The sequence below is a fragment of the Neofelis nebulosa genome, chromosome 1, assembly GCF_028018385.1.
Source record: "Neofelis nebulosa isolate mNeoNeb1 chromosome 1, mNeoNeb1.pri, whole genome shotgun sequence".
Taxonomy (NCBI): Eukaryota; Metazoa; Chordata; class Mammalia; order Carnivora; family Felidae; genus Neofelis; species Neofelis nebulosa.
The window spans coordinates 42351151-42374952 of NC_080782.1; the positions used below are offsets into that span (position 1 = coordinate 42351151).

The 23802-nt window shown below is 45.4% G+C and overlaps 1 protein-coding gene and 1 long non-coding RNA gene across 10 annotated transcripts in view; one reads left to right on the forward strand and one right to left on the reverse strand.

The window, feature by feature from the left end:
• ABLIM3 (actin binding LIM protein family member 3) overlaps window positions 1-23802 on the forward strand; it is a 108610-nt gene that overhangs the window by 21971 nt on the left and 62837 nt on the right. For all 8 annotated transcript variants that reach the window (XM_058719712.1, XM_058719721.1, XM_058719717.1 and 5 more), the window contains one exon: window positions 16354-16491. In XM_058719712.1, the coding sequence (XP_058575695.1) occupies window positions 16354-16491 (138 nt within the window). The remainder of the gene's footprint in view (window positions 1-16353; window positions 16492-23802) is intronic.
• Window positions 8608-16991, reverse strand: LOC131506221 (uncharacterized). Of its 2 annotated transcripts, XR_009258805.1 has the most exons (4): window positions 16779-16991; window positions 16180-16426; window positions 10008-10132; window positions 8608-9393 (listed from the first exon to the last, which is right to left on the reverse strand). It is a non-coding gene; the product is annotated as an uncharacterized LOC131506221 (long non-coding RNA). The 2 variants fall into 2 exon arrangements; XR_009258811.1 differs by lacking the exon at window positions 10008-10132 and having other exon boundaries at window positions 16779-16989.

Here is a 23802-nt window from a genome sequence, read left to right on the forward strand (position 1 = left end):
ACTTCTGCTAGCCCACTGAATGAGTCTGTAGCAGGGGTGGGCAAGCTGTGGCTCGAAGGTTAATTCCGGCCCACTGCCTATCTTCGTAAATAAAGTTTTATTGGAACGCAGCCATGTTCATTCATTTTCCTATTGTCTATGGCTGCTTTTGAGCTACAATGGTGCAGAATTTTAATCCCCTCCTTAAGATTGTATTTGCAGGCGCTCTTAGTTCAAATTAACTCACGTTAAACCGGATTCTGTGGGCTCCTGGACTTTTGAGCAGCTGCTCTTGAGATCTAAACGCACTGTGCTCTCTGTGTATGCTGTTCTAGCCAAGTGTATTGTACCTCCAGCTACCAAGCCCCCTCCCTGCTCGTGCAGTCTGCTTGACTCTTCTGCCTGCACCGCCCATTTCCATTTCATCCCATCCCGTCCACTCTCCTAAGTTCAGGTCTTTTTTCTGATACCGTGGATCCTGCGGCCATGGCATGAACACTAGACTTGGCATCAGAAGTCCTGGATTCTAGTCCTGACTCTGCTGTGGAATCCAAAAACACGAGCTAAAATTCAGTCAAGACACTGAATTGACCCCCCCGCCCCGTGTATAGGGTCAGGGGGATCAGGGAATTGCCCGTCGTTGAGAGCCACTGATCTAGGAAAGATGTGTGGTAGGAAAGCGATGGAAGCCAGGGGAGAGATGGAGGGAAAAGGCTGAACTGGGGAGCTCGGTAAAGGATCCATCTATATGTCTTGGTAATGGGTAGACTATGAGAGCTTCCACGAACCCACGAGTTTCAGGGTTCATCGTGTCCAAGAACCGACTCTGGTTTGGACAAGTGCCAACGTGACAAGCTGGTTCTGAGACCTCAAAGCGCATTCCTCAGAATACACTAGAGAGAGAGGAAACACCTTTGCTCATCTCTCTGCCCACGCAGCCACCACTGTTCATCTCTGCCTGATGGGGGGGTTGTGGGGGGGGGGGGGTGATAGCTCTAATAACAGACCAGAAACAGCTCTTCCTAAGAGAAATGACAACTTTAGAAAAGAAAAGCGTTTAATGAATTAAGAGGAGGCTAATCTATTTGTATTAGGACATCATTTCATTGCCAGCTGACTTTTAAACATCTGTGAAGATTGGCAAACACATCGGAGAAAATACACTTTGTAATACTCAGAAGGATATTGGCATAAATCTATCTGTGACAACACTTTTGATGCGCACTAGTATCAGATATCAAGATTTCTAACATTCTCATCGCGGTGCCAAAGAGTGGGCGAGTCTTCTAGTCACTAACCCAAGGGCTCTCGGTCTTTTAAGAAAAGACTCTCCAGAGGAGCTTGTTTAAAACGTAAAGTCTGATTCAGTAGGTATGGGGTAAAGCCCAGGAATCTGTATTTTGATAATCCATACCCCTCCCCAGGTGATTCTGAAGCAGGCGGTTGGCTGATCATTTTGAGAAACATCCAGCAAAAATCACCACCATGAAGACATCCGTTCCAGTTTCACTTCCACCACTGACTTCCACACCCACCTTGTCTCACCTCACCTCTGCTTGGCTAACTTTTTCATCCCCAGAGTGGCTCCAGAACCTTCCTCGACTGCTCAGAGGCTCCTTAGCATAGCACCCTTGGTTCCGTAGAGTGCCTGCAGCCATACGGGACAGCCCCCAACTAAAAGTAGCTTCAAGAATCCAGCCATGTCTGTTTCATAGAAGAGAAAGGCCATAGGAGGGGAGGGGTGATAGCAGATCCACGCAGGTCGATTTAAAGGCTCAGCAGCCTCCTCAAGCACCCAGATTCTTTACAGTGTAGGTGGCTCCCCTCAGGATCCGTTGCGGGAGGCAGGGCTGCAGTTCCAGCGTCCAAGGCGGACAAAAACATCCAGAGGCTGAGAAGGGCAAGGAAAACCTTGGGCTTCCACCTGACCTCCCCTCCTGTCTCTTCGACCAGGAGTCCGTCACGTGCCTCTGCCTGGGTCAATCAGCTGGCAAAGGAATGAGGTTATGAGAGCCAGTTTCACCAATAAGGACTCCCTCCCCAGGTCTAGGAAAGACAGAAAGACATGGCTGCTCAGGGGAGGATAAACAAAAATGGGTTTCCTGCAGGAGAGGGAGGTTCTGTTAGCAGATGAAGAGACGAATGGCCGTTGAGACCGCAACAGTGGTGCCTGCTACGGACTCCTCTTCCTCTCTTGGAGCACTTTGCCCACTATTTTCCCTGCTGGAGTGTGAGTCACACGAGGACAGGGGACCGTGTCCACCTCATCAGTCCTTGTGCCCTCAGTGAGATGCCGGGATCACATCACATACACGAGGTCTGGCAGGAAATGGTCCTGGAATGTGTTTAACTTAAATCGATGGCAGATTATGATTTAGAGGGAAAACTGTGATTAATTAAGACATAAAGTAGTCGGCTGCATGTGACGAAACCACAACTCAAGCTCACTCATAATTGTTTTAGAAAAAGACTGTGCTATATTGGTGCGTATAATTGGGAAGCTCAGATGTGCCGCTGGCTTCGGGCCCATCTGGATCCACAGACTCAGGTGATAGATTCAGGGGATCTGTTCATCCTCTCCTTCCATCCCTATCTACTAGGCTGTCCCAACGTGGGGGGCGAGATGGCATCGGGAGCCCCGGACCTCCTTCCCCTAGCTTAGCAACCCAGATGGCTTCTGGGAGAGCTCCTGTAGAAATCCCCGGAGATGACGTGGTCACGTGCCTGCGAGTCACGTGGGAGAGAATTGGGGTTCTCTTGACTGGCCGGCCCGGGCTCCTTCCCGACCCCGCGTTGGAAGAGGGTCAGCCCACCCAAACCCCACAGAGTGGGTTCCCCACGGGAAAACGGGGTTGTGTTGCCAGAAGAAGCCGAACAGATGCTGAGCAAGCAAAACAACAGATGTCCGCTACATTGCGGCCGGGAAAAGCTGTTTGCAGGGCATTCTGCACGGGCCAAACCGTAATTGAGAACCACTTGCTGATACGCACAAAAAGTAAACATTGCCCCCGCATCCCCCTGGATAAACAGATTCAACTTTAAACTCTGAACAATGCTTTGTTTCCTGAAGGTAAAAAAAAAAAAAGCAACTTTTGCCCATTGATTTGGGGAAGGGGGGGCGGGGAGAGGATCTTTGTTTTTATAAAACCTTTTCTCTCCAAAGGAAATGTATTCATCTTTCCCCCTAATTATCTTTTAGTCGTTTTATTCTCTTTCTTGGTTACTTACCGTGTCTTGACTTCTTCATCCCAGATAACCATGTGTCAACAACCTACTTTAAAGTACAAAATGCCCCGTCCTCCGTTGTCTTTCTTTCCCCTCCCCTTTTCAATCAGAAATAATTGGTAAGATTGTCAGCACCCCATTTTTAGACCTCTCTGATTCTTTTAAGAAATTCTAGGCTGTAGCATTTAGGGACATATTTTCATTATTTGTTATTTGGCAAGTATGAATTGAGTGCCTACTAGTCCCCAGGGACTGGGTTTGGCATTAAAGACGCAGTAATAAAAGGGTTGCCTGGGTGGCTCAGTCAGTTAAGCCACCCACTCTTTGTCTCAGCTGGGTCATGATCTCATGAGTTCGAGCCTGGCGTCAGGCTCCATGCTGCCACTCAGAGCCTGCTTAGGATTCCCTCCCTCTCTCTCTCTCTGCCCCTCCCCCACTCACTCTCTCTCTCAAAATAAATAAACTAAATTTTAATAAATTTAGGGGCATCTGGGTGGCTCAGATGGTTGAGCCTCTGACTTCGGCTCAGGTCATGATCTCGCAGTTTATGAGTTCCAGCCCCACACCGGGTTTGCTGCTGTCAGCACAGAGTCCGCTTCGGATCTTCTGTTCCTCTCTCTCTCTCTCTCTCTCTCTCTCTCTCTCTCTCTCTCTGTCCCTCGCCTGCTCCTGCTTGTGCTCTGTCTCTCTCAAAAATAAATAAAACGTTAAAAACATATCTTTAAAAAGATGCAATAAAATAAAAAAAACTTCCCTACTCCATCATGGAATTTCCTATAGAGTAGGAGATGTATTTACTTTATCTGTACATCTCCACAATATTTAGCTTTGCTATTATTATTTCTGTTATCGTTATCATTACAGCAAGCTTTGGCTTAGCACTCGCAATATACCAGATGATATGGCACAAAGCACTTCCAGGAAGAAAGGAGCCATTTACGCCACCTCTGCTCCATTCAGAAATTCTGAAAGGCAAATATACCATTCCCAGTTTACAGATCAGGAAACTGAGGCTCAGTGGCATAGCACTTTGCTCGATCTCATACAGCTTGCGAGAGGAAAAGGCTGGATTTGAACCCAGATCTGACAGGTTCCATAGCCCATTTTTGCTCCAGCTCACAGAAACTACTCCATAAATACCACCTAGAGCCATGAAAATTTGCTTCTGTTTTTCTGTGAAGGTTAAGAGTCTAATCCAACCGCCTCACCTGTGGACTGCAGATGTGGCCTTTGAGTTGCGGGTCCCATAGCAAAGATACACCTGCAAGGGCCCATTCTTCACCCTGATTCCTCGTGTGACCCTGGCAGACATCTTTGAGGCTACCTCCATTTGTCCCCAACCCATACATCCGCAATTTCAGATCTCTCTCTCTGAAGGGCCATGGGCCTTGGTCTCTTTTCTTGGCAAAACCGCGAGGCTTGTTGTAAAGACACCTAATAGAACTTTCTGCACTAATGACGATGTTCTATTTCTGCTGTCCAATACAATTGCCACTTGCCATATGTGGCCACATGAGTACTTAAAATACGGTTAGTGTGACTGGGAAACCGGATTTTTAATTTTACTTAACTGATTTTAATTTGGCCACATTTAAAGAATGATTAGCCTGTGGGACAATGCAAACCTAGAATGATCTTCATCATTCTTTTCATCTCTGAACTTATACATATTACTGGGTGGCAAGCAACATTTTTTAATGAAATAGCATGAAGTATTCAAATGGAATGGAATAGAGAAAGAAAAGATCACTACGTATCATGTGTACTAAAAATAAGTCTTGTTTGCAAAAATTTTGTTTCACGTATTTGTGTATTGGGTCATTTTGCAAAAGTAATTTCTTCTAGTGGTTCATGGTCAGAAAAATTGAAAACCCATGCCCGTCCCTGAGGAAGTAATGTAGCCAGGACCTTGAGATTGACATGCTTATATGGTGCTCCCTTATCCAGCCTGGGGCTCTGCAAGACCTCATTTTAGGAATATTCTACTCTTCCAGATCCTACAGGCATATGGTGCGCACGTGACTTCTCAGACGGTAATTGGAAGTGACTTTGTGGTCATCTATCTGCCTGGATGCAGGGATCCCAAACTGGTGGCCCACAGGCAGAATATATCCTGCCACAGATACGCCTTTTTGGGACCTTAACAGGTTTTTGCAGGACAATAATCCCCTGGGGCCTAGCAGCTTCTTCTCCATTAGGTGAGCCAATCTTGTCAGTTTGATCCCCTTGGATTGATTTTGTACTGACATTACCTGCCTGGCCCCTGAAGGCATTTTGTGTTGCACTTGTGTTTAATATGCATAGCATATTGGCTCCGAAAGGAAACTGAGAGATCCAAGAATGCAAACCTTTTCCTTTATAGATGGGAAAACAGTAACCCAGGAATGGGGCGTGTCCTGCCTGAGGCCTCACAAAAAATAACTGGTTCCGTCTCCCAGGGAAGAACCAGATATTAACAGAAATCTTGGTAAGACAGAGGAGGAAGGAAGAAAGGGGGAAGGTGGGGAGGGGGAAGAAAGGCAGAAGGAGAGAGGGACTGAGAGATAAAGAAAGAGGGAGGGAGGGAGCGGATGAGACACAGTAGAACCATGGTGAGCCATCCTCCCAGCCTGGGGAAAGAAAGGCCTGACAGCCCAGATTGGGGGTGGGGGGGTGGGGGGTGGGGTGCTATTGTGTAGTAAACGCGCCTGCAGGTGAATGGATGATGGCCAAGGTCATCCAGGAGAGCCCTGTCAAACTTGGAGCAGTGAGGCAAGCACCCTGGACACCAAAGAGGGGGCTTTGGGGGACCTCTGCCCCCTGAGCACCGAAGCTGCTTGGGATGGCTTTGGTGTCACTTGTACCTCAGTTTGGCCTGTACTTGGGCAAACGGTCCCTGATCAGAAGGGAGAACATCTCCCTGCTGGAGAACATCTGATGTGTCCAGGGTGGCAGAGACCCTGAGCAAGCTCCTCCCCTCACGGAGCCTCAGGGCTGCATGCTGCATCTGTAAAATGTGGAGGAGAAGGAGCAGAAGGAAGGTGTCCATCCTGAGGGCTAGCTTGGAGAGAGAGGGGGTCACAAGTAGGTGGCACGTCAGACCCTACATCACTTCAGTCACAGCAGCTGTGTGGGCCCTGGGCGGTGATCACAACACCAGTGCCTTCAAGTGCCTGGCAGTGTGGGAGAGAAGCTGGCCAGGGGTGAGGCAAAAGGAAGAGGTGGGAGCCATGGTGATGTGGAAGGATTTAAAAACAAACACCGCGCCGTGCAAATAAAGCGTGTCTGGGAGCCCCATCCAACGCAAGCATCCCCTGGTCTAGGGGATTTCCCTGAATAACTCCCAGGTCACCGCGTGTTTGCATTCCAGGCATGGTTTGCAATGAATCCGTACAACCTAGAGGCCATTTCATCATTTCAAGTTTGAAGCTTTAAAAAAAAAAAAAAAAAAAAAAAAAAGGAAAGCTCTAGATGAGATATTTTCTATATGCCTTCCCTTCTGATGCTGAAAACCCATAAGTCAAGGGGAGCCCAGGTGACAGCTGATGTTCCTTGCATTTCCCAACAGTCTGTCAGAGCCTGATGGCCTGCCAGTCTCAGGAAGCAAACATTGTATAAGTATTAAAACCTCTGGCTCGGAGGCCAAGGGACTGAGTCACTCATAGCACAAAGACAATTGGTAGCTTCCTGGAGTTCCTCTATTTCCGACATGGTTTCCAGGGCCTCGGAAGCAACCCAAATAGTGTTCTCAGATAAGCTGTAGAGATGCTGGAAAGGGTGCCTCGAGGCCCCAGGGCAAGACAGCCATTATGCTTGTTGGGATTGCCTGGCTGGCCAGGTCCCCTTCTTTCCCTCGGGATACACTAGGAGGCAAAATCAAGCCTCTTCTAGACCTCCAATGCCTGCCTGAATCCTAGCTCCAATGTCTACATGTGGTGTGAATTCAGGCCAATTAATTAACCTCTCTGTGCCTCAGATTGCCCTTGGATAGAAGAGGGATCCTGGGGTATCTGTCTCGTGGGGCTTGAGAATTCAGTGAGAGAGTAGGTCTGAAGAACTTAGCACAGGGCCTGGCACCTAGTGATTGCCCAGTTCATGTTAGCGTTTAGCTCTTTTCACAGCCCTTCAGTGTCCCTGATTGGGGGCTTGGTAAAGATATGAGGGACAGAGTCAGCAATGACAAGAGACGTGGTGTTGATTGACAGGAGCCACCTCCAAGCGGGACAAATGCCAAACACCCTAGGGATTTCCCCCTCCTGCAGCAAGTCTCAACTATTTCTCAGCCATTCATACCCAGCTCTATAGATCGTATTTTTAGAACCCCGTGCCCAAGTGCAGCAAGATGATAGTCTTGAAATATTAACTGGTACTTCCTTCACCCAGCCCTCCTGCTCCTTCCCTCCATTCAGTGAAGGAGGCCTCAGGGCCAGGATGGGCAGCAGGAGGCAGAGACAAAAGAGGTCACTTCCTGACTTTTGAATTTCAAAAGTTTGTGCCCTTAGAACAGGAAGGATCCACTACAAAGCTAAACATTCTAGAGAAAGTGTAAATTAGAGAGAGCAAAAAGCACTCCTTTACCCCCAGCTAACAAAATGATTCCCTGGCCCAGAGGTGGGGAGGAGAATCTGCGGGAAAGAAATGAGAACACAGATCTATTTGACTCCTTAGAAAGAGGCCCCATGCTGCCCCTCTGGGCTGAGCCCCCCAACGCAACCCCAGTGAAGAGCAGGATGGGGGTACATGCTGGCCATCTGCTTATGTTGAGTTTCTGCTTATGCTGAAATAGGAACCAAGCTGACTTAAAAGAAAGAATTGAGGGCTTTTATTGTTGTTGTTTTTTAATCTTGAAGTGTTTTATTGAATTTAGTCAGAAGTATATGGGTTTTCTTTCTTTCTTTCTTTTTCTTTCTTTCTTTCTTTCTTTCTTTCTTTCTTTCTTTCTTCCTTTCTTTCTTCCTTTCTTTCTTTCTTTCCTCCCTCCTTTCTTTTCTTTCTTTTCTTTCTTTTCTTTCTTTCTTTCTTTCTTTCTTTCTTTCCTCCTTTTCTTTCTTTCTTTCTTTCTTTCTTTCTTTCCTCCTTTCTTTCTTTCTTTCCTCCCTCATTTCTTCCTTTTTTTCCTCCCTCCTTTCTTTCTTTCCTTCTTTCTTTCTTTCTTTCTTTCTTTCTTTCTTTCTTATCATAAGATTAACATAGAAATGAGCAGAAAGTTAATTCTATGATATTGTTTCGGGACCAGCTTTCCGAATTTAGCAACTTAATAAAAATCCACAATTCTCATTTTATCAAGTGACTTGACCAACAAGTGAAGAATACATCACTCCAGTCATGGACTTGAGGTCCAGGCTCCTCGCCTGGGACCTCGCTGAGGTAAAGAGCCATTTGAGTCTAGACAGACTCTTGCTGCTGGAGCTGGAGCGTGGCAGCTGGCTGTCAGGCAAGAGCAGCCTGTCTGGCCAAGAGCGTGCCGTTCTGACACATGTCCTGACAACATACTTCTGAAGAAGGTGGCGCGGCCATGTTGCCAGCTCCCCGCCATGACCACGGAACACGCTGACGAGCCTGGCAGAGAGAGGCTGAGGAAGAGTTTCTGTTGCAGCAAGGCTTTTATAATGTCGTCTTGGGGTGACAGACCGTGTTACCGACCTGCTGACATGGGAAAGTGGGGCCAGGCCGGGCCATCTGTGCAGGGACTGGGGGTTTCCCAGAGCGCCCCTGCCTCTGCTCTGTGACAGCTGCCAGCACCTGCAGAGCCTGCCTCTCTGAGGGACCCAACACCCACACCTGTCGGGCTGCCCCTCTCGTGCCGGGGAAGTGGCTCAAGGCTGCCATCCGCTCGTTTTGGGGGGGGGGGGGGAGGGGGGAGGGGGCAACCATCATGGAGTCTTCATCCTTGGCCACAGATGCTGCGTTACCGTGCCCAGTTTCCTGGGCTGTACCCTCCAAACGTTATTCTTAAATCTGTGTGAAATTTATGTGCACATTGGAAATCGGCTAGACAAGGGATGGATGATTACTGTCTGGGGAGTAATTAGATGCCCTTTGTAGCCTCCCCCAAGCTCACTCCCTCCCCAGAGGGAGCCGTGTTGGCACTGGTGCATGGCAGGCAGTAAAGCATCGTGGTGAGAACTACCTAGGTTCAGGCCCTGCTGCCATACTAACGGTGTGGCCTTGGGCGAGTGACCTCAGCTCTTCGGGCCTCAGTTTCCGCATCTGTAAAAGAGGGATATTAGTAAGGTCCCCCTCCTGAACTCGAAAACTCAATGAGATGGAGTATGCATATGGCTGAGCACTTTCTGACAGAGTAACCGCTCTCTCACTGCTATCTCTTATCCTTCCAGGCCTTTCCTTGGGCATTCAGCCATGCTGTTTTGTCCAGCTTCTTTCCGAGCTGTCCCCTTATGCTTCTGCATCTTAGACCACTGACCCCACCACCCCCCCCCCAACCCCCGTCGGCCCACCTGGGCTAATGCTAAGCCTCAGCACAACTCCAGATTTATGGAAATTTATTCTTCTGTGTCTGTGAACTCCCTCCCCCACCTTTCGGTGACCCTGGGGCCACTCTCCAGGTTGCCTCTCTTATCCTGTTATTCTAGAACACACACCCTCAGACACTGATGCAAGCAAGCCTAAGTTCTCTCCCCTCTCTCCGGGCCTCAGCCTTCTCATTTGTTAAATGAAACCAAGGGACTCATTTTATTCGCTCTTTAATTTATCCACCAAATACTTTTGAGCACTCACGTACGTGGCACACAATAGTACACTGGCCAACAAGACACCCGTGGTCCCTGCCCTCATGCAGCTCACAGTCTAGTGTATGAGGTCACCTCCCAGTCCTCTTCCGCTCTGACCGGCCCCAGGGAGTCACGCGATGAACACAGGTGTAATGACGCCATGAGGGGGCACACGCGTAGCCCTTCTGCGCTACGGGAAAGCAGCCCTCGCGGTCTCCCTACAGAGTTTCCAGAAAACAAATCACTCACCGATTCTCAGTATGCACACACAACTGACTTGCCAACGCGTCCCCCAGGGAACAGCAGATGTGCCCAAAATACACCGCCCCAGGAAAGTGCAGATCATAGCCTCTGTTCCCACCACAGGAAACACCCAATTCACACATTCCTCTTCAGGGTACATCAAAAGCGTGTCAACCACCCACCTCTACAGCCCACGGAAACCCGTACACAGACAGCTCTGAGATGGGGGGAGAAAGAGGAGGAGCCTCTAAGGTGGGGAACAGGTGGCAGCCAGGGCGCCACCCTTCCCTTCCCAGGAGGGAGGGAAAAAACCAGAAGACCTTTGCCCAAGTTGGACTGGTCCAAAAATGGATTTGACAATGTCTGAACCCAACTCGGTAGCAAGTGACAGGAGCCATTCAGAAAATGTTCCTATACTGAGTTGGAGATGGGAGCGCGTGGCTTCAGAGATCTTTTAAATTTTTTTAAGTTTATTTATTTTTGACAGAGAGAGAAAGAGAGCGTAAGCTGGGAAAGGGCAGAGAGAGAAGGAGACACAGAATCCGAAGCAGGCTCCAGACTCCGAGCCGTCAGCACAGAGCCTGACCCGGGGCTTGAACTCGCGAACCCTGAGATCATCACCTGGGCCGAAGTCAGACGCTCAACCCACTGAGCCACCCAGGTGCCCCCCAGAGATCTTTTAATATTAATTATTGCTTGTATTTACCACGCCCGAGTTACATGCAAGCTGTGTACTCAGCACTTCTATATAATTTAAGTGATATAATACTCACCGATGACCTGAATTATTCCCACTCTAGAGATGAGCAAACTGAGACAGGTGTCACGCCCTTAACTTGTTCAAGGTCACACAGCAGGCAGGCAGCAGGGCTAGAATAGAAACTCAGCCTTCCTGACTCCAGCGTCCACACCCTTAACCTCTGTGCCTCAATGCAAGGATCCTACGTCTCTGTGGCCTTACCCCAGGAAACGGGATCAGGGCTGCAGGCCCTGATTCAACCCCCAAATCAAATTCAGGGATCCTGTTGTAAAATGCCAGATACTTTTCTATACAGACCCCACCCTAAGCTTTCAGGCAACTGCTTTCTACCCATGAAATGCCTGGATCCACAGTCGGAGCTCCTCCTCGGTATTTAGGAAATACCTGTGAACACACCCCGGGTACTCTGGGCCCTAATGAGGCCGTGGGGAGCAGACGTGTGACAGCTCCTGCCATCGGTTATTTTCCTGGGCCCGGGGCGGTTGCAAGCTCATTTCTGAACCGGTTGATTCCCTGCTCGATGTTGCACCATTCACCCAGAAGCTCCACTGTTTTTATTACACTTCCAGCCAGTGATTCACAGTTGTACTGTCTCCAAGTCAGTTTCGTAGCTCTTTTCATTATGCCCCAGGATAGCATAGGTGCTCCTGCCTTTTAAAGACGATTTTAAAGACGACTCAATTAGAATGTAGGCACGTTGTTATCTACAAGGTCAGGCAGCCCTCAGGGGAGGAAGGCAAATTGTGCAGGTACCACATCAGTAAGGAGAACATAACTTAGGTCGGGGTGTTTGGGAGAGGGCAATCACGCCATCATCTGCTTTTGAAAGAGACTCAGCTAATGACAGACAACACGGTCTAGTTTAAAAGTCGAGACCAGTTCAGGGAGAGAAGGGGGGTGGGGGGGGGGGAGGGAGAAGGAAGCACGGAAAAGGACACACAGAGCCAGAGCCAGATTTTAATTGGAGGGAATCTTGCAGATCATTTTGTCCAAGCCCCTCATTGATTACAGAGGGAGGATTTGTCCAAGATGGTAGAACCAGGTAAGAACAGGGAGGGAATTGGAACCCAGGCCACCCACACACTATCTATGAGAGAGAAGCACCTAAGATTAAAAAAAAAAAAAAAAAGGATGGCCAGAGGGAGGGAGGGAAAGCCGCATGGACTAATTGGATGCTCAGCTTGTTTCCTGCTCAGTTCAACTCACTGTCTCCTTTAAACTTGCCAGGAGGCCGGCCACCCCTCCCCTCCCGAGGTGCTGTTGTGCTCCAACACTTTTAAATTATCTTTGTCACATTTGGGGAGAGCTTCACATGCACACTTCATCGCGGAATTAAGTTGTATTTCCCCATCACGCTTAAAGATTTGCTATGCATGTGAAAGACGACTTCATTTTTCAGAACCTTCAATTTTCATCTCGAAGGCATTGACCAGCTGGTTTTCTGTCTTAAAAAATTACTCTGACAGCCTTTTGCCAGTTGACTTTTTTTGCCCTTGTTCTTGGAAAAATTAAGATTGTTCAGTCTCGCAGTGCCTAAAACATTGTGACTTAAAAAAAAAAAAACAGTATTTATTTCATTGCTCAGAAGATTTTGTTTCCAGATCAAATTCAGGATGGGTGAATGTGTGTGTGTCATTGTCTCCTGTTGCAAACTGCTTTTAAGTACAACTTTAAAACTCTTCAAGGGTGAAAAGGAATAATTTAAGTCTGAGGCAGTATTCCTGAACTAATTGGTACGTGTTATTTTTATATAAATGTTATTTTTATATAAATAAGATTCAACTAGTTTTAATTCTTTCCGACCCCCCTCCCCCACCCCATCCTCATTGCCTGGTGTCCGTTTGTGGGTCTATAAAGCTGTAATGTCCAATAATGGTGCCGCTAGCCACATGTGGCTATTTTAATGTAAATTTGTATTAATTAAAAAGAAATAAAATTAAAAATTCAATACCTCCGTCATGGTAGCCACATTTCAAGTGCCCAACAGCCACACATGGCTAGTAGTTATTACATTGTACGATGTAAATGCAGAACAGTTCCATACTCAGAAATCTACTGGACAACACTGCTTACAGACTAGGAAGGGAGAATGCCTCTCCCAGGTGCCTTTATTGGCCAAATAACATTAAACAGAAGCCAGAGATTCCCTGCGCGCATTTGAGAAACAAATCACATGATCCATATGTCTAAACCGGTAACTTCATGGATTATTCCACCAGTGAGCAGAGTTAATGTCCTTTGAGGCTCATGGTCGCTGTAAAATGTTGCTCCCAGGGATAGGCAGTTCAAAAATTCACGTAAAAGTCAATTTGGAATTCAAGGGACATTTGCCCATAAGACAAATGTTATGTCACATGACTGATTTTGTAGTACTTTCTGAGATGAAAATTAGTGGAAATGATACCCAGCAGAAAATCAACAATAAAATTTTAACGTGTTTTTTTTTTTGGAGGGGTGTAGATTGGTGGGAAGAAATGACCCCTCCATACACACCTACGTGCACAGAATCAGGTTAGATTACGTTGTGGATGTAATCACCCGAGGTTGCTTTCCAGGCAGGAGCAGATATGGCATATGTCAGCATAGCCTCCTTGACCCCTAGAGTTCCTGTTGGCACTATCTAGATAAGGAAAGATCTTCACACATCTCGAAGATCAAATCTTGCTACACCGCTGCCCTTTTATAATCACAGTTTATTTACATCAGCAATCTGGAAGAACTCACACCCGCGATGCCTGCATTTCTATTTATGGGATTATTTACAAACATCAGACATTTGTAGGTTTCCAGCCTGTCAGCATCACCAAAGCAGCACCCTCATCCTGAGGGAAGCAGCAGGGTTAGGGCGGGGGGAGCCCATCAGTAACTCTGCCCCCCCCCCACCAGAAGACTCATTTTCTCAATCCGTCCCCTCACTCTGATTTTACGCCTTTTTATCTGAGTGGTTCAAAGACTCAGTTTTGACTGAGGACCATGATCACAAATAAATTTCCCTAGAAAATCAAATCGGGGAAAATCTAATTGATCTTGGAAGTTGGTTCTTGAGCAGGAAGGCAGGTTAAATTAGAAGAGGTAGGTGAAAATCAGTACAGAGCATCTGGAGGGACTTTGGGATACTTTTGAGACCTCTCATCCCTATTGGTAATGATTATCCTGTTGGTACTTACTTGATTTTCAGACTCATAGATTTGTTTCCCTCGACAATGGTGGATCACTTCAGTGCTCAAGTAAATAGAATCTACGTGGTTTTTTTCCCCCACAGATTGGTGGGAGAGGGGAGAGTGGGATATTTTCCAGGGATGGTGAACAAGAATCAGAGAAAGAAGAAAAGGAAACAGGATGAATGCACGTGGACATTCTGGGGGTGGGAAAGGATTGCTCTGAGCTGTGGGGAGGATGTGATGATCATGGTACCGGTGAACATTTGTGGAGCATTTCATGTGCTTTTTGAAATGCTTTACATGTATTGACCAGTTTAATGAGTTAATTAATGATTTAGTTAACTAATTAACTCACTTAACTTTTGTCTTAAGTTTAAGACGGGAAACAAGTTGGATAAGGAGCATGAACTCGAGAAAAAGATTGGGAAAAGGATATTCTCCTGCCTCAGATGGCAAACTTGTCCGAGGCAACACTTTCGGGGCTCAGCAACCAGCTTTTTGCCCTAAGGTGCACCGGGAGTTCAGGGTACCTATAAGTGAACGATAATTGAAAGTCCCACTTTCCTGTTTCTTATCTTCAAAAGGAGGAAGCAGATGAGATCAGTTACAAAGATCATCTTTGAGAATCTGGAGAAAGCTGTGGGATAATGTACCTAACACCCAATTTTATATTTAATTAGAAATACTAGACCCCAGGTGCCTCCGTCAAGATATGCTGCAGTAACAAGGCAATGACAACCAAATTCCTCCTTGCTCACAATAGATGTTCATCCTGGGTTAGCCTTGGAGCTCTGCTCCATGACTCCCCAGTCAGGAACCCAAGCTGATGCATCCTGCACACCATCTGGGGTTTCACTGGTTGCTGGGCTATGGAAAAGGCACCAACTGGCTCATAGGGCTTCCAACTGAAAGTGACACACACACTTCCCATTCATATTTCATTGCCAAGCAAGACAGCACGGGCCACCCTTCATATGCCTAGAATAAAAGATTCAAATTTCAGCCAACAGCCATTAACAACTACGGCCCTAGGTCAGGAAGCCCTGAATCAAGTGATCTCTAAGTCCCTTTTCAGTGCAAGGTTTGCGTGACTTATAATACGCTTGTTCAAATTGTAGGCAATAAATCGATATGTCTCAATGATAGACATCAATTCCCCTCCAATCAGGTGGTCATCTTCATAGCCAGGACAAGAGTGAGCCTCCTCCTAATAAGATATGAGCAAAAGATTTTAGACTGTTGCTTCAAGTTTGAGAATTGAGGAATTCTCTCCCAGTCCCCCTAGGGGCTTTCTACAAGAGAGATTTGACTCTTCATTGGCAAAGCTATGTCAACAGCGTATACATAATGAGTGGACCAGAGAGCTGTCAATATCCCTTCCAACCCTGAATGAAGCAGGTGCTTAGAATAAACAAACAAACAAAATTATTCTAATCAGATGACCAGATTTTAGAATGGTTAAGCAAAGTATATCTCAGGGACGGGAGATCTAGAAAAGTGGCCATGAGAACGTCTGAGCAAGAGAACAATAGACCCAGAGGCTAGCAGAGCTCTGCAGTATTGTTAAATGCCCAGCCTCCAGGGACTTCAGCCCCTTCGTCCTCTCTGCCACATCCTTTTTCTTCATTAGATACTTCTGATGTTTTCTCAATGTTACGGAAACTGCCACTCAAAGGCAGCCTTAAGAGGCGTCCCCTCATCAACCTCCTTCCAAACTACAGTGCCTCCCCTTTATGCCTCTTTGTTACACAAAGTCTGTGCTACCACTGACTACCCTCATTTTACAGATGTCAAAACAAGAGGCCCAGTGAGAGGGTGTCACTTGCTTAACTCAAAGGCCGATTGGAGGCAGGGTCGGTCACCCATTTCTTTGAGACCCGTGTCAATTGCAGGACCCAAATTCTCTTTGAGAAGTTCGGGGCCTGGTTTTGGTCCAGAAATCACCAAAGAAATGGTATTTCTTGAAGTACTCGACTTCCTCTTTTACTTTTTTTTTTTTTCCACGAATTTGGCCACTATTATTGCGAGGAAAGGTTATGCTCACTCTTAAGTCTCTGCCTGCTTAAGGAGATCTATGGACTCACGTCTCAATGCCACTCACCTTCTCATGATGCCCGAGCTTGGCAGGTGCAGCCCTGATGATGTATTGAAGGTACTCAGCTAATTACTTCCCTTTCTGCTTTTTCTCCCAGTTAGGATTAGGACAGTGTCTTCTAGCAGAGTTTCTAAAGAGCAAGGGCCTTCTGGATGGTGATCTCTTTGTTTCTTTCTACAGTTCCTTATCAGCAGAATCCTTACAATCCCCGAGGCAGCTCCAATGTCATCCAGTGCTACCGATGTGGAGACACCTGCAAAGGGGAAGTGGTTCGTGTCCACAATAACCACTTCCACATCAGATGCTTCACCTGTCAAGGTAGGAGACCCAGACTCCCAACCCCCTTGTCAGATTACAGGCCCTGGTGTCACCCCCCCCCCCCCAGGACATGCCACAAGGGTGGGCAGAACGAACACAGGCTGCTGAGATACCTATACGGGCCCAAAGAAACTTTCCTTGCGCCTGTTATGAGAACTCTCCCATAGGCAGCGTGGAGTGAAGAGGGGACAGAAGAGTCGGGACGTTGGGGAGAGAGGGAAGCTGGTGACTTCAGAGTGGTAGCGCTGACCCGGAAGGAAAAAGGCAATCCCTCAAGCTTAACTTACAGATCTGGAAAGAAATCCTGTCTTGTGCCTATAAATCAATCTGAGAGTGAATGAAAGAGTAAGCAGTCCTGGCTGAAAGTCAGCATGGCGCTGAGTCGAGCACCTGTTCTGTAACAATGTGGCAATCCTCAAAGGTTAAGTTTAACAGAGGAGAAGGTCCATTATGACTTCACTAAGGTCTGTAGTTTGGGGGCAGACGGATGTTGGGTTACCTCTGAACCCTTAGGAGCCATCATTTCCTAAAGAAGCAGGATAACCAGCAGCAGGAAGGAAGAGAAACTCTGCTGACAGAGCCCAGAGACGCATCTGGCCCAAGCAGGGCAACACTCCCTTCCCCATCGTCCCTGACAGATGCCTCCCCAGCCTCTACTGCTTGAATGCCTCATCCAGGCTTCCTGTTCCACAGTGCAGCCAATCTGAGGTTGGACGGCCCTGTGGATTATAAAATGTTCGGCCCCAAAGAGTTAACGTGGCACCTGTTGGTTCTAGATCCGCCCTTATGAAGTCCAATGAGAGCTTCGTGTTTGCCTTACAACCATAACTGCTATTCACATGCTTGTAGCAGCTAGGGCTCCCTGTGCCTGATTATAGATCCTTAAATTGATCCTATGGACCCTTAAATTCCAAATTGTATCATCATCGTGGAGTCTTCCTCCTTGATCCATTCCGGTTTGTCAGTATCATTCTGAAAACATAGCGCCCAGAACAGACCACGGCTCTCAAGGTCCGCCAGCTACACCAAGGGCAACATTTCTGTGAATATGACTGATGTCGAATTGACCTCCTGAGGAGCCATTTCACACCATTGACATAGACTGACTTTGAGGCCAAACGAAACCTCGGATCTTTTCGTTTTAGTAACTGCTTCCAACCTCAGTCTCATGTGTCTGAGACTGACTTCCCCTGCCGTCGAGAAAAACTCTAGATCTCTTCCTCAGGATCTAACTACACGCCGCACTGAGCGAATAAACATACTCACACACCCTAATTTTTTGTACGGAAGCATACATGGAGTATATTTTAATTGACATGGTTTAAATTCTATAGTGTGAATTGGCAAGTCCCTTTAGTGCAAGCTGACCTGCAAAAGTGTCTTGGTGAGCGACCATTGTTACATCCCCTAGAAACCGAGGCAGGACAGAGGGTGCAGACAATAAAATTGTTCTCGGGAGGTTTGAGCTAGCACGGTGCAGTTGTATTCTTAAGCAAGTATATTAGTTACCTTTTGCTTACACCAAAATTTACCAGTGTAAAATAATTTTTTATTTAGCTCGTGATTCGCTGGGTTGGCGGGGCCGTTCTTCCAGTCTGCGCTGGCCCTCCGTATCTCCGCTCGCCTCATGATATTGGTGGGTCAGCTGGCAGTGGTTGCCAGGCTGTTGAGCTGGGTGCCTGCATATGGCTTCTTGTCCTCCAGCAGCCTGGCCTGGACTCCTCTGCATGGTGGTCTCAGAATTCCAAGGACAGGAGAGCAAGCTTCAATAAGCGAGACCCGTCTGAGCCTCGGCATGCTTCCTGCTTGCTAATGTCCCATTGGCCAAAACGAGTCAAATGGCCAACCCAGCTTCAAGATTGTAGGGAGATAAGCTTTGCCTTTTGTGGGAGGATTTGCAGATGTCAAGAGCATGAAGGCAGAGAAAGGAAGAATTTGGCCATTTTGACAATCCACCACAGGGCGGTTATGGAATCTCCTTTCATGGAGATTTTAAAGAAAAAAATAGATTTACTTTTCTGACTGTTTTCAATGTCAGCTGGCTTAGAAGTGAAACAAATGAGAGGATTTTTGCTTCCAGCAGTAACCAGTTATAGAGACTAGTTACCCTAAATAGCCGCATTTGAAAAAGTTAAAATCTCTATGAATTTTTCTTACAACTCTTTTGCCGTGCCCTACTGTGCTGACATGAAAGGAAAGAACCTGCAGAGGTGAAAAACAAAAATAAAAGCAGAAGTCCTGATGTGACTTCCAAAGCCATATTTAATCCCCTAAACCTTGGAGACCTTGAGCTCTTGCCTTGATGGCTATGTGGATCATGGACAGGTAGAGGTTAGAGCTGGTCTGAGTAGAAATGTAATAGGAGACCTCTGAGTAAAGCTGAGATTTTCCCCTATGAAAATCTTACTCTCATTGTATGGATGGATGAGAAATAAAGTGGAGAAGGAGACAGCAACAAAACTTGTCTGTACCAACTTTGGCACTGGGTAGAGAATAAAGCTTTTATCAAAATGTCCGTCCATAATCCACCTTTAACATGGATTCATGTTCTATATTCATGCTATATATTTGGCATAAATTTTTAAAAAGTGTAACGTCATTTAAATTCTTTTTTAATTTTTTTAATGTTTGTTTTTGAGAGAGAGAGAGAGAGAGAAGCATGGGAAGGGCAGAGAGAGAGAGAGAGAGAGAGAGAGGAAGACACAGAATCTGAAACTGGCTCCAGGCTCCGAGCTGTCAGCACAGAGCCTGATGCGGGGCTTGAACTCGGGAACAGCAAGATCATGACCTGAGCTGAAGTCAAAGGCTTAACCGACTGAGCCACCCAGGCGCCCCCAGAATTTAAAAGAAAGTGATCCTACATTTGGTAAATGGCAGAAGCAAATGACAGTCCTCTTTGGAGGAACTCAGCTTTACTCCAGACCTCAAAAAACTCCCTCAGATAACATTATTAGCAAAATGAGTAACTCATTCCAATCATAATGGCATAACTACCAGCAAAAGCAATGTAAAGAAGAATCAGGACCTTAAAGACTTCATAAATTGGTATTTTCTGACATTATGTAATGACTAGATTCAATACATTTAAGTAGGGGAGAAGGGCCATAAAAAATGAGCAAGAAACAACACATTGTAACCAGTAGCACAACAGATTTAAAAAAAGACACAAAACTTCAAAATAAAAATATGTAATATTTGAAATTAGAAAGTCAGTGTATGGATTATATAGCAGATTAGGTGTTGCTGGAGAGAATTTAATAAGCTGTAAGATTTAGCCAAGAAAAAGGTATATCCATATAGCCCAGAAATATAAGACGGTAGTAAAAATAAAAGAGAAGTTCATACACGGAGAAAATAGTGAAGAGGTTTGACATACATCCAATCAGAGCTCTAGAGATATGTAACAGAACACATGAGTGGGAAGACAGTATTTGGAGACATTACAGCTCTGAAGTTTCCAGAACTGTTCAAAGACACAAATCCTTGGATCCGGAAACTTAAGAAATCCCGCTAGAAAAATAGAAAATACTTACATCATCAGAATGAACTGCAGATTACCAAAGGCAGAAGACGATCTTAAAAACATCCAAGAGAAGAAATAGATCATCTGCACATGAATGGTAAGTAGACTGACAGCCGGCATGTTAGTAGCAACAAGAAAACCAGAGAACAGTGAAATAATACCTGTCTGTCCTGAAAGAAATAACTATAAATGTAGAATTAGGTATTCAGCCAAAGTATCTTTCAAGAACAAAGGCAAACCCATAACCAACGTCATACTTAATGGTGAAAGACTGCTTGCCTGCCTGTAAAATCAAAAGTAGGAAGAGGATGTTTGCTCTCACTACTCCCATTCAGCATTGTACTGTAGGTTCATATTGGGTCAGTTATACAAGAAAGTGAAATAAAAGACATCCAGATTGAAAAAGAAAAGGTAAGATTATTTCTCTATGCACGTGGCATGATCTTAACATAGGCACTAAAAAACTATTAGAAATAAATAAGTTCAGCAAGGTTGCAGGGTAAAAGATCAGTATACCAAAATCAATTCTTTGTCTATACACTTGCAATGGACAATCTGAAAATGAGATTGAGAAAGCAATGCCAGTGACAATCGTATCAAAAATAAAATGTGTAGGAATAACTTTAACAAAAGTACAAAACTTATACTCTGACAGTTACAAAATATTTAAAAAGATCTAAATAAATGAAATCTCGTGTTCATGGATCTGAGGTCTTAATATTGTTAAGATGGCAGTGTTCTTCAGATTGATCTATAGATTTGATGCTATCTTAGCTTACTTAGTATTTATTCCCAACAAAATACCATAGATGGAGTGGCTTAACCAACACAAGTTTGTTGTCTCACTGTTCCAGAGGCTGGAAGTCCAATATCAAGGTGCCAACATGTTGGGTTGTGGTCAGAGCTCCCTTCTTGGACTGCAGACAGCCATCTTCTTACCGTGTCCTCACATGTCGGAAAAAGAGAAGGAAAGCTTGCTGGTGTCTCTTCTAATAACAACGCTAATCTCATAATGAGGGTCCCACCCTCATGATCTCACCTAAACCTAATTATCTCCTCAATACCCCCTACCCACTGGGAGTTAGGGCTTCAAAAGATAAATTTGGGGGAGGACACTATTCAATTCATAACAAATGCAGTCCCCGTAGAAATCCCAGCTGGCTTCTTTAAAGAAATTGGCAAGCTGATTGTAAAATTAATATGGAACCGTAGGGGATGTAGAATAGCCAAAGCAAGCCTAAAAAAGAAGAACAAAGCTGGACGACTCAAACTTCCCACTTGTAAAACTTACTACAAAGCAACAAAAAACAAGACAATGTGGTATTAGCACATGGATAGACATAGACCAATAGAACTGAGAGAGCAGAAATAAGCCATTAGATTTAAGGTCAACTGATTTTCAACAAGGCTATCAGGACAATTCTATAGGGAAAGAACAGTCTGCAACAAATGATGGTAGGAAAACTAGATACACATATGCAAAAAAAAAAAAAAAATGAAGATAGACCCCCCCTCCTCACACCATACACAAAAATTAGCCCAAAATAAGTCAAAAACCTATAGGTAAGAGCTAAGACTATAAAACCCTTAGGAGAAAATATAAGAATAAGTCTTTGCAACCCTGAGTTAGGCAAAGACTTCTTGGCTGTGATGATGAGTTCGATGTCATCAAAACGGATGAGTTAGAGGTCATCAAAATTAAACACTTTTGTGCTTCAAAATATACCATCAACCATGTAAAAAGTCAGCCCACTAAATGGGAGAGGAAATTTGTGAATCTTACATCTGGTAAAGGACTTGTATCTAAACTATATAAGGGATTCTTACAACTTACTAAGAAAAAGACAAATAATCTAAGTTCAAGATGGGCGAAGGATCTGAATACAGGTTTCTCCAAAGAAGTTCTATAAACGTCCAATAAACTCATGGGAAAATGCTCAATGTCATTAGTCATCTGAGAAATGCACATCAAAGCACAAGGAGACACACATCACACCCACTAGGATGGCCATATTCAAAAAGACAGATAATACAAGCGTTGGCAAGAATGCGGAGAAATCAGAACCCTCATCCATTGCTGGTGGGAATGCAAAATGTGTAGCTGCTGTGGAAAAGTCTTGCGGTTTCTCTAGGGGTTTAATGTAGAGTTACCATATGCCTTAACAAGGTCAAATTCAGAAGATATATGCTAAAGAGAAATATATGCCCACACAAAGACTTGTGCATGAAAGTTCATAGCAGTATTATTCACAAAGTCAAAAATTGGAAACAATTCAAATATCCAGCAACCAATGAATGGGTAAATAAAATGTAGTGCACTATCATTCAGCAATACGAAGGAATGAAATACTGATACATACTCCTACGTGGATGAACCTTGAAAACACAGATGGCCCAGAAATATGTAATAAGATTCTTGGGGCACCTGGGTGACTCAGTCAGTCAAGCATCTGACCCTTGATTTCAGCTCAGGTCATAACCTCACGGTTCATGAGTTCGAGCCCTGCATCGGACTCTGCGCTGACAGGGAGGAGCCTGCTCCGGATTTTCTCTCTCCCCTCCCTCTCTGCCCCTCCCCCTGTCACTCATTCTCTCTCTCTCAAAATAAATACATAAAATTTTTTAAAAAAAAAGCATAAGATTCCCAGTTTGGTTAATAATCAGGGAGAGGAAATTTAAAGTCACAATAAGATGTCATTTTGTAGCTACCATGTTGACTACCCATTATCAGCTCTCAGTGACGATATCCATCAGTGGAAACTGCTGGTGGGAATGTAAATGGAAAAAACTCTTTGGAAAACGGTAAGGCATCACCTTGCAAATACAGGCATTTTCAAAGCAACATTTCAAAACAAAACAAAACTGCAAGGAGCTCAAATGTCCTTCAAAGTAGATCAATTATGATGTGGACAATGGAATACAGCACAGCAGTGAGAATGAAAACTGCAGTTACATGCATGGATGTGGATGAATCTCAAAAACATAATCCTCCAAGTATGACGCAAGCACAGAAGAATAAATGCCGTATGGTTCCATCAATATAAAGTTCCAAAAAGGCAGAAATAAACAACGCGTTATTTGTGGATACATCAGAGATGGTAAAGTGGAAAGAAAAGCTAGGGGAGGACAAATGCACAAATTAGGGACCACATGGGAAGGGGATGCTTCTAGGAGGTGCAAACGGTCTTCCAACGCACTGGTAGTGTTCTATTTCATAACGTGGTAGCGGCTACCTGGGAGTGTATTTTATTCTTCTTCTTTACACCGTACATTGGGGCGCCTGGGTGGCTCAGTCTGTTGAGCGTCCGACTTCGGCTCAGGTCATGATCTCGCGGTCTGTGAGTTGGAGCCCCCCGTCGGGCTCTGTGCTGACAGCTCGGAGCCTGGAGCCTGCTTCGGATTCTGTGTCTCCTTCTGTCTCTGCCCCTCCCCCACTCCTGCTCTGTCTGTCTCTCTCTCTGTCAAAAATAAATAAACACTAGCAAAATAATAATAATTAAAAAAGTAAACTGCACGTGGATGTTGACTGTCTTCTGTATATATAATATATTTCACAATTTAAATATTTAAATGTTAAATAGATCGCCCTCGGTGGCCCTGCTAATAACACTTTGGTTTTGAAATTCCGTAAAACTCAGTCTCATTTGAAAAGTTGAAAATCAGTGGAATCATATGACAGAATCCTGGGCTCTCGGATCTGGGGTGTGTTCTCAGTTACCGCATAGCCCCTTCATTTCACAAATGAAGCAACGGAGCCCAGAGAGGTGGGGTAACTTTTTCAAAGCCAC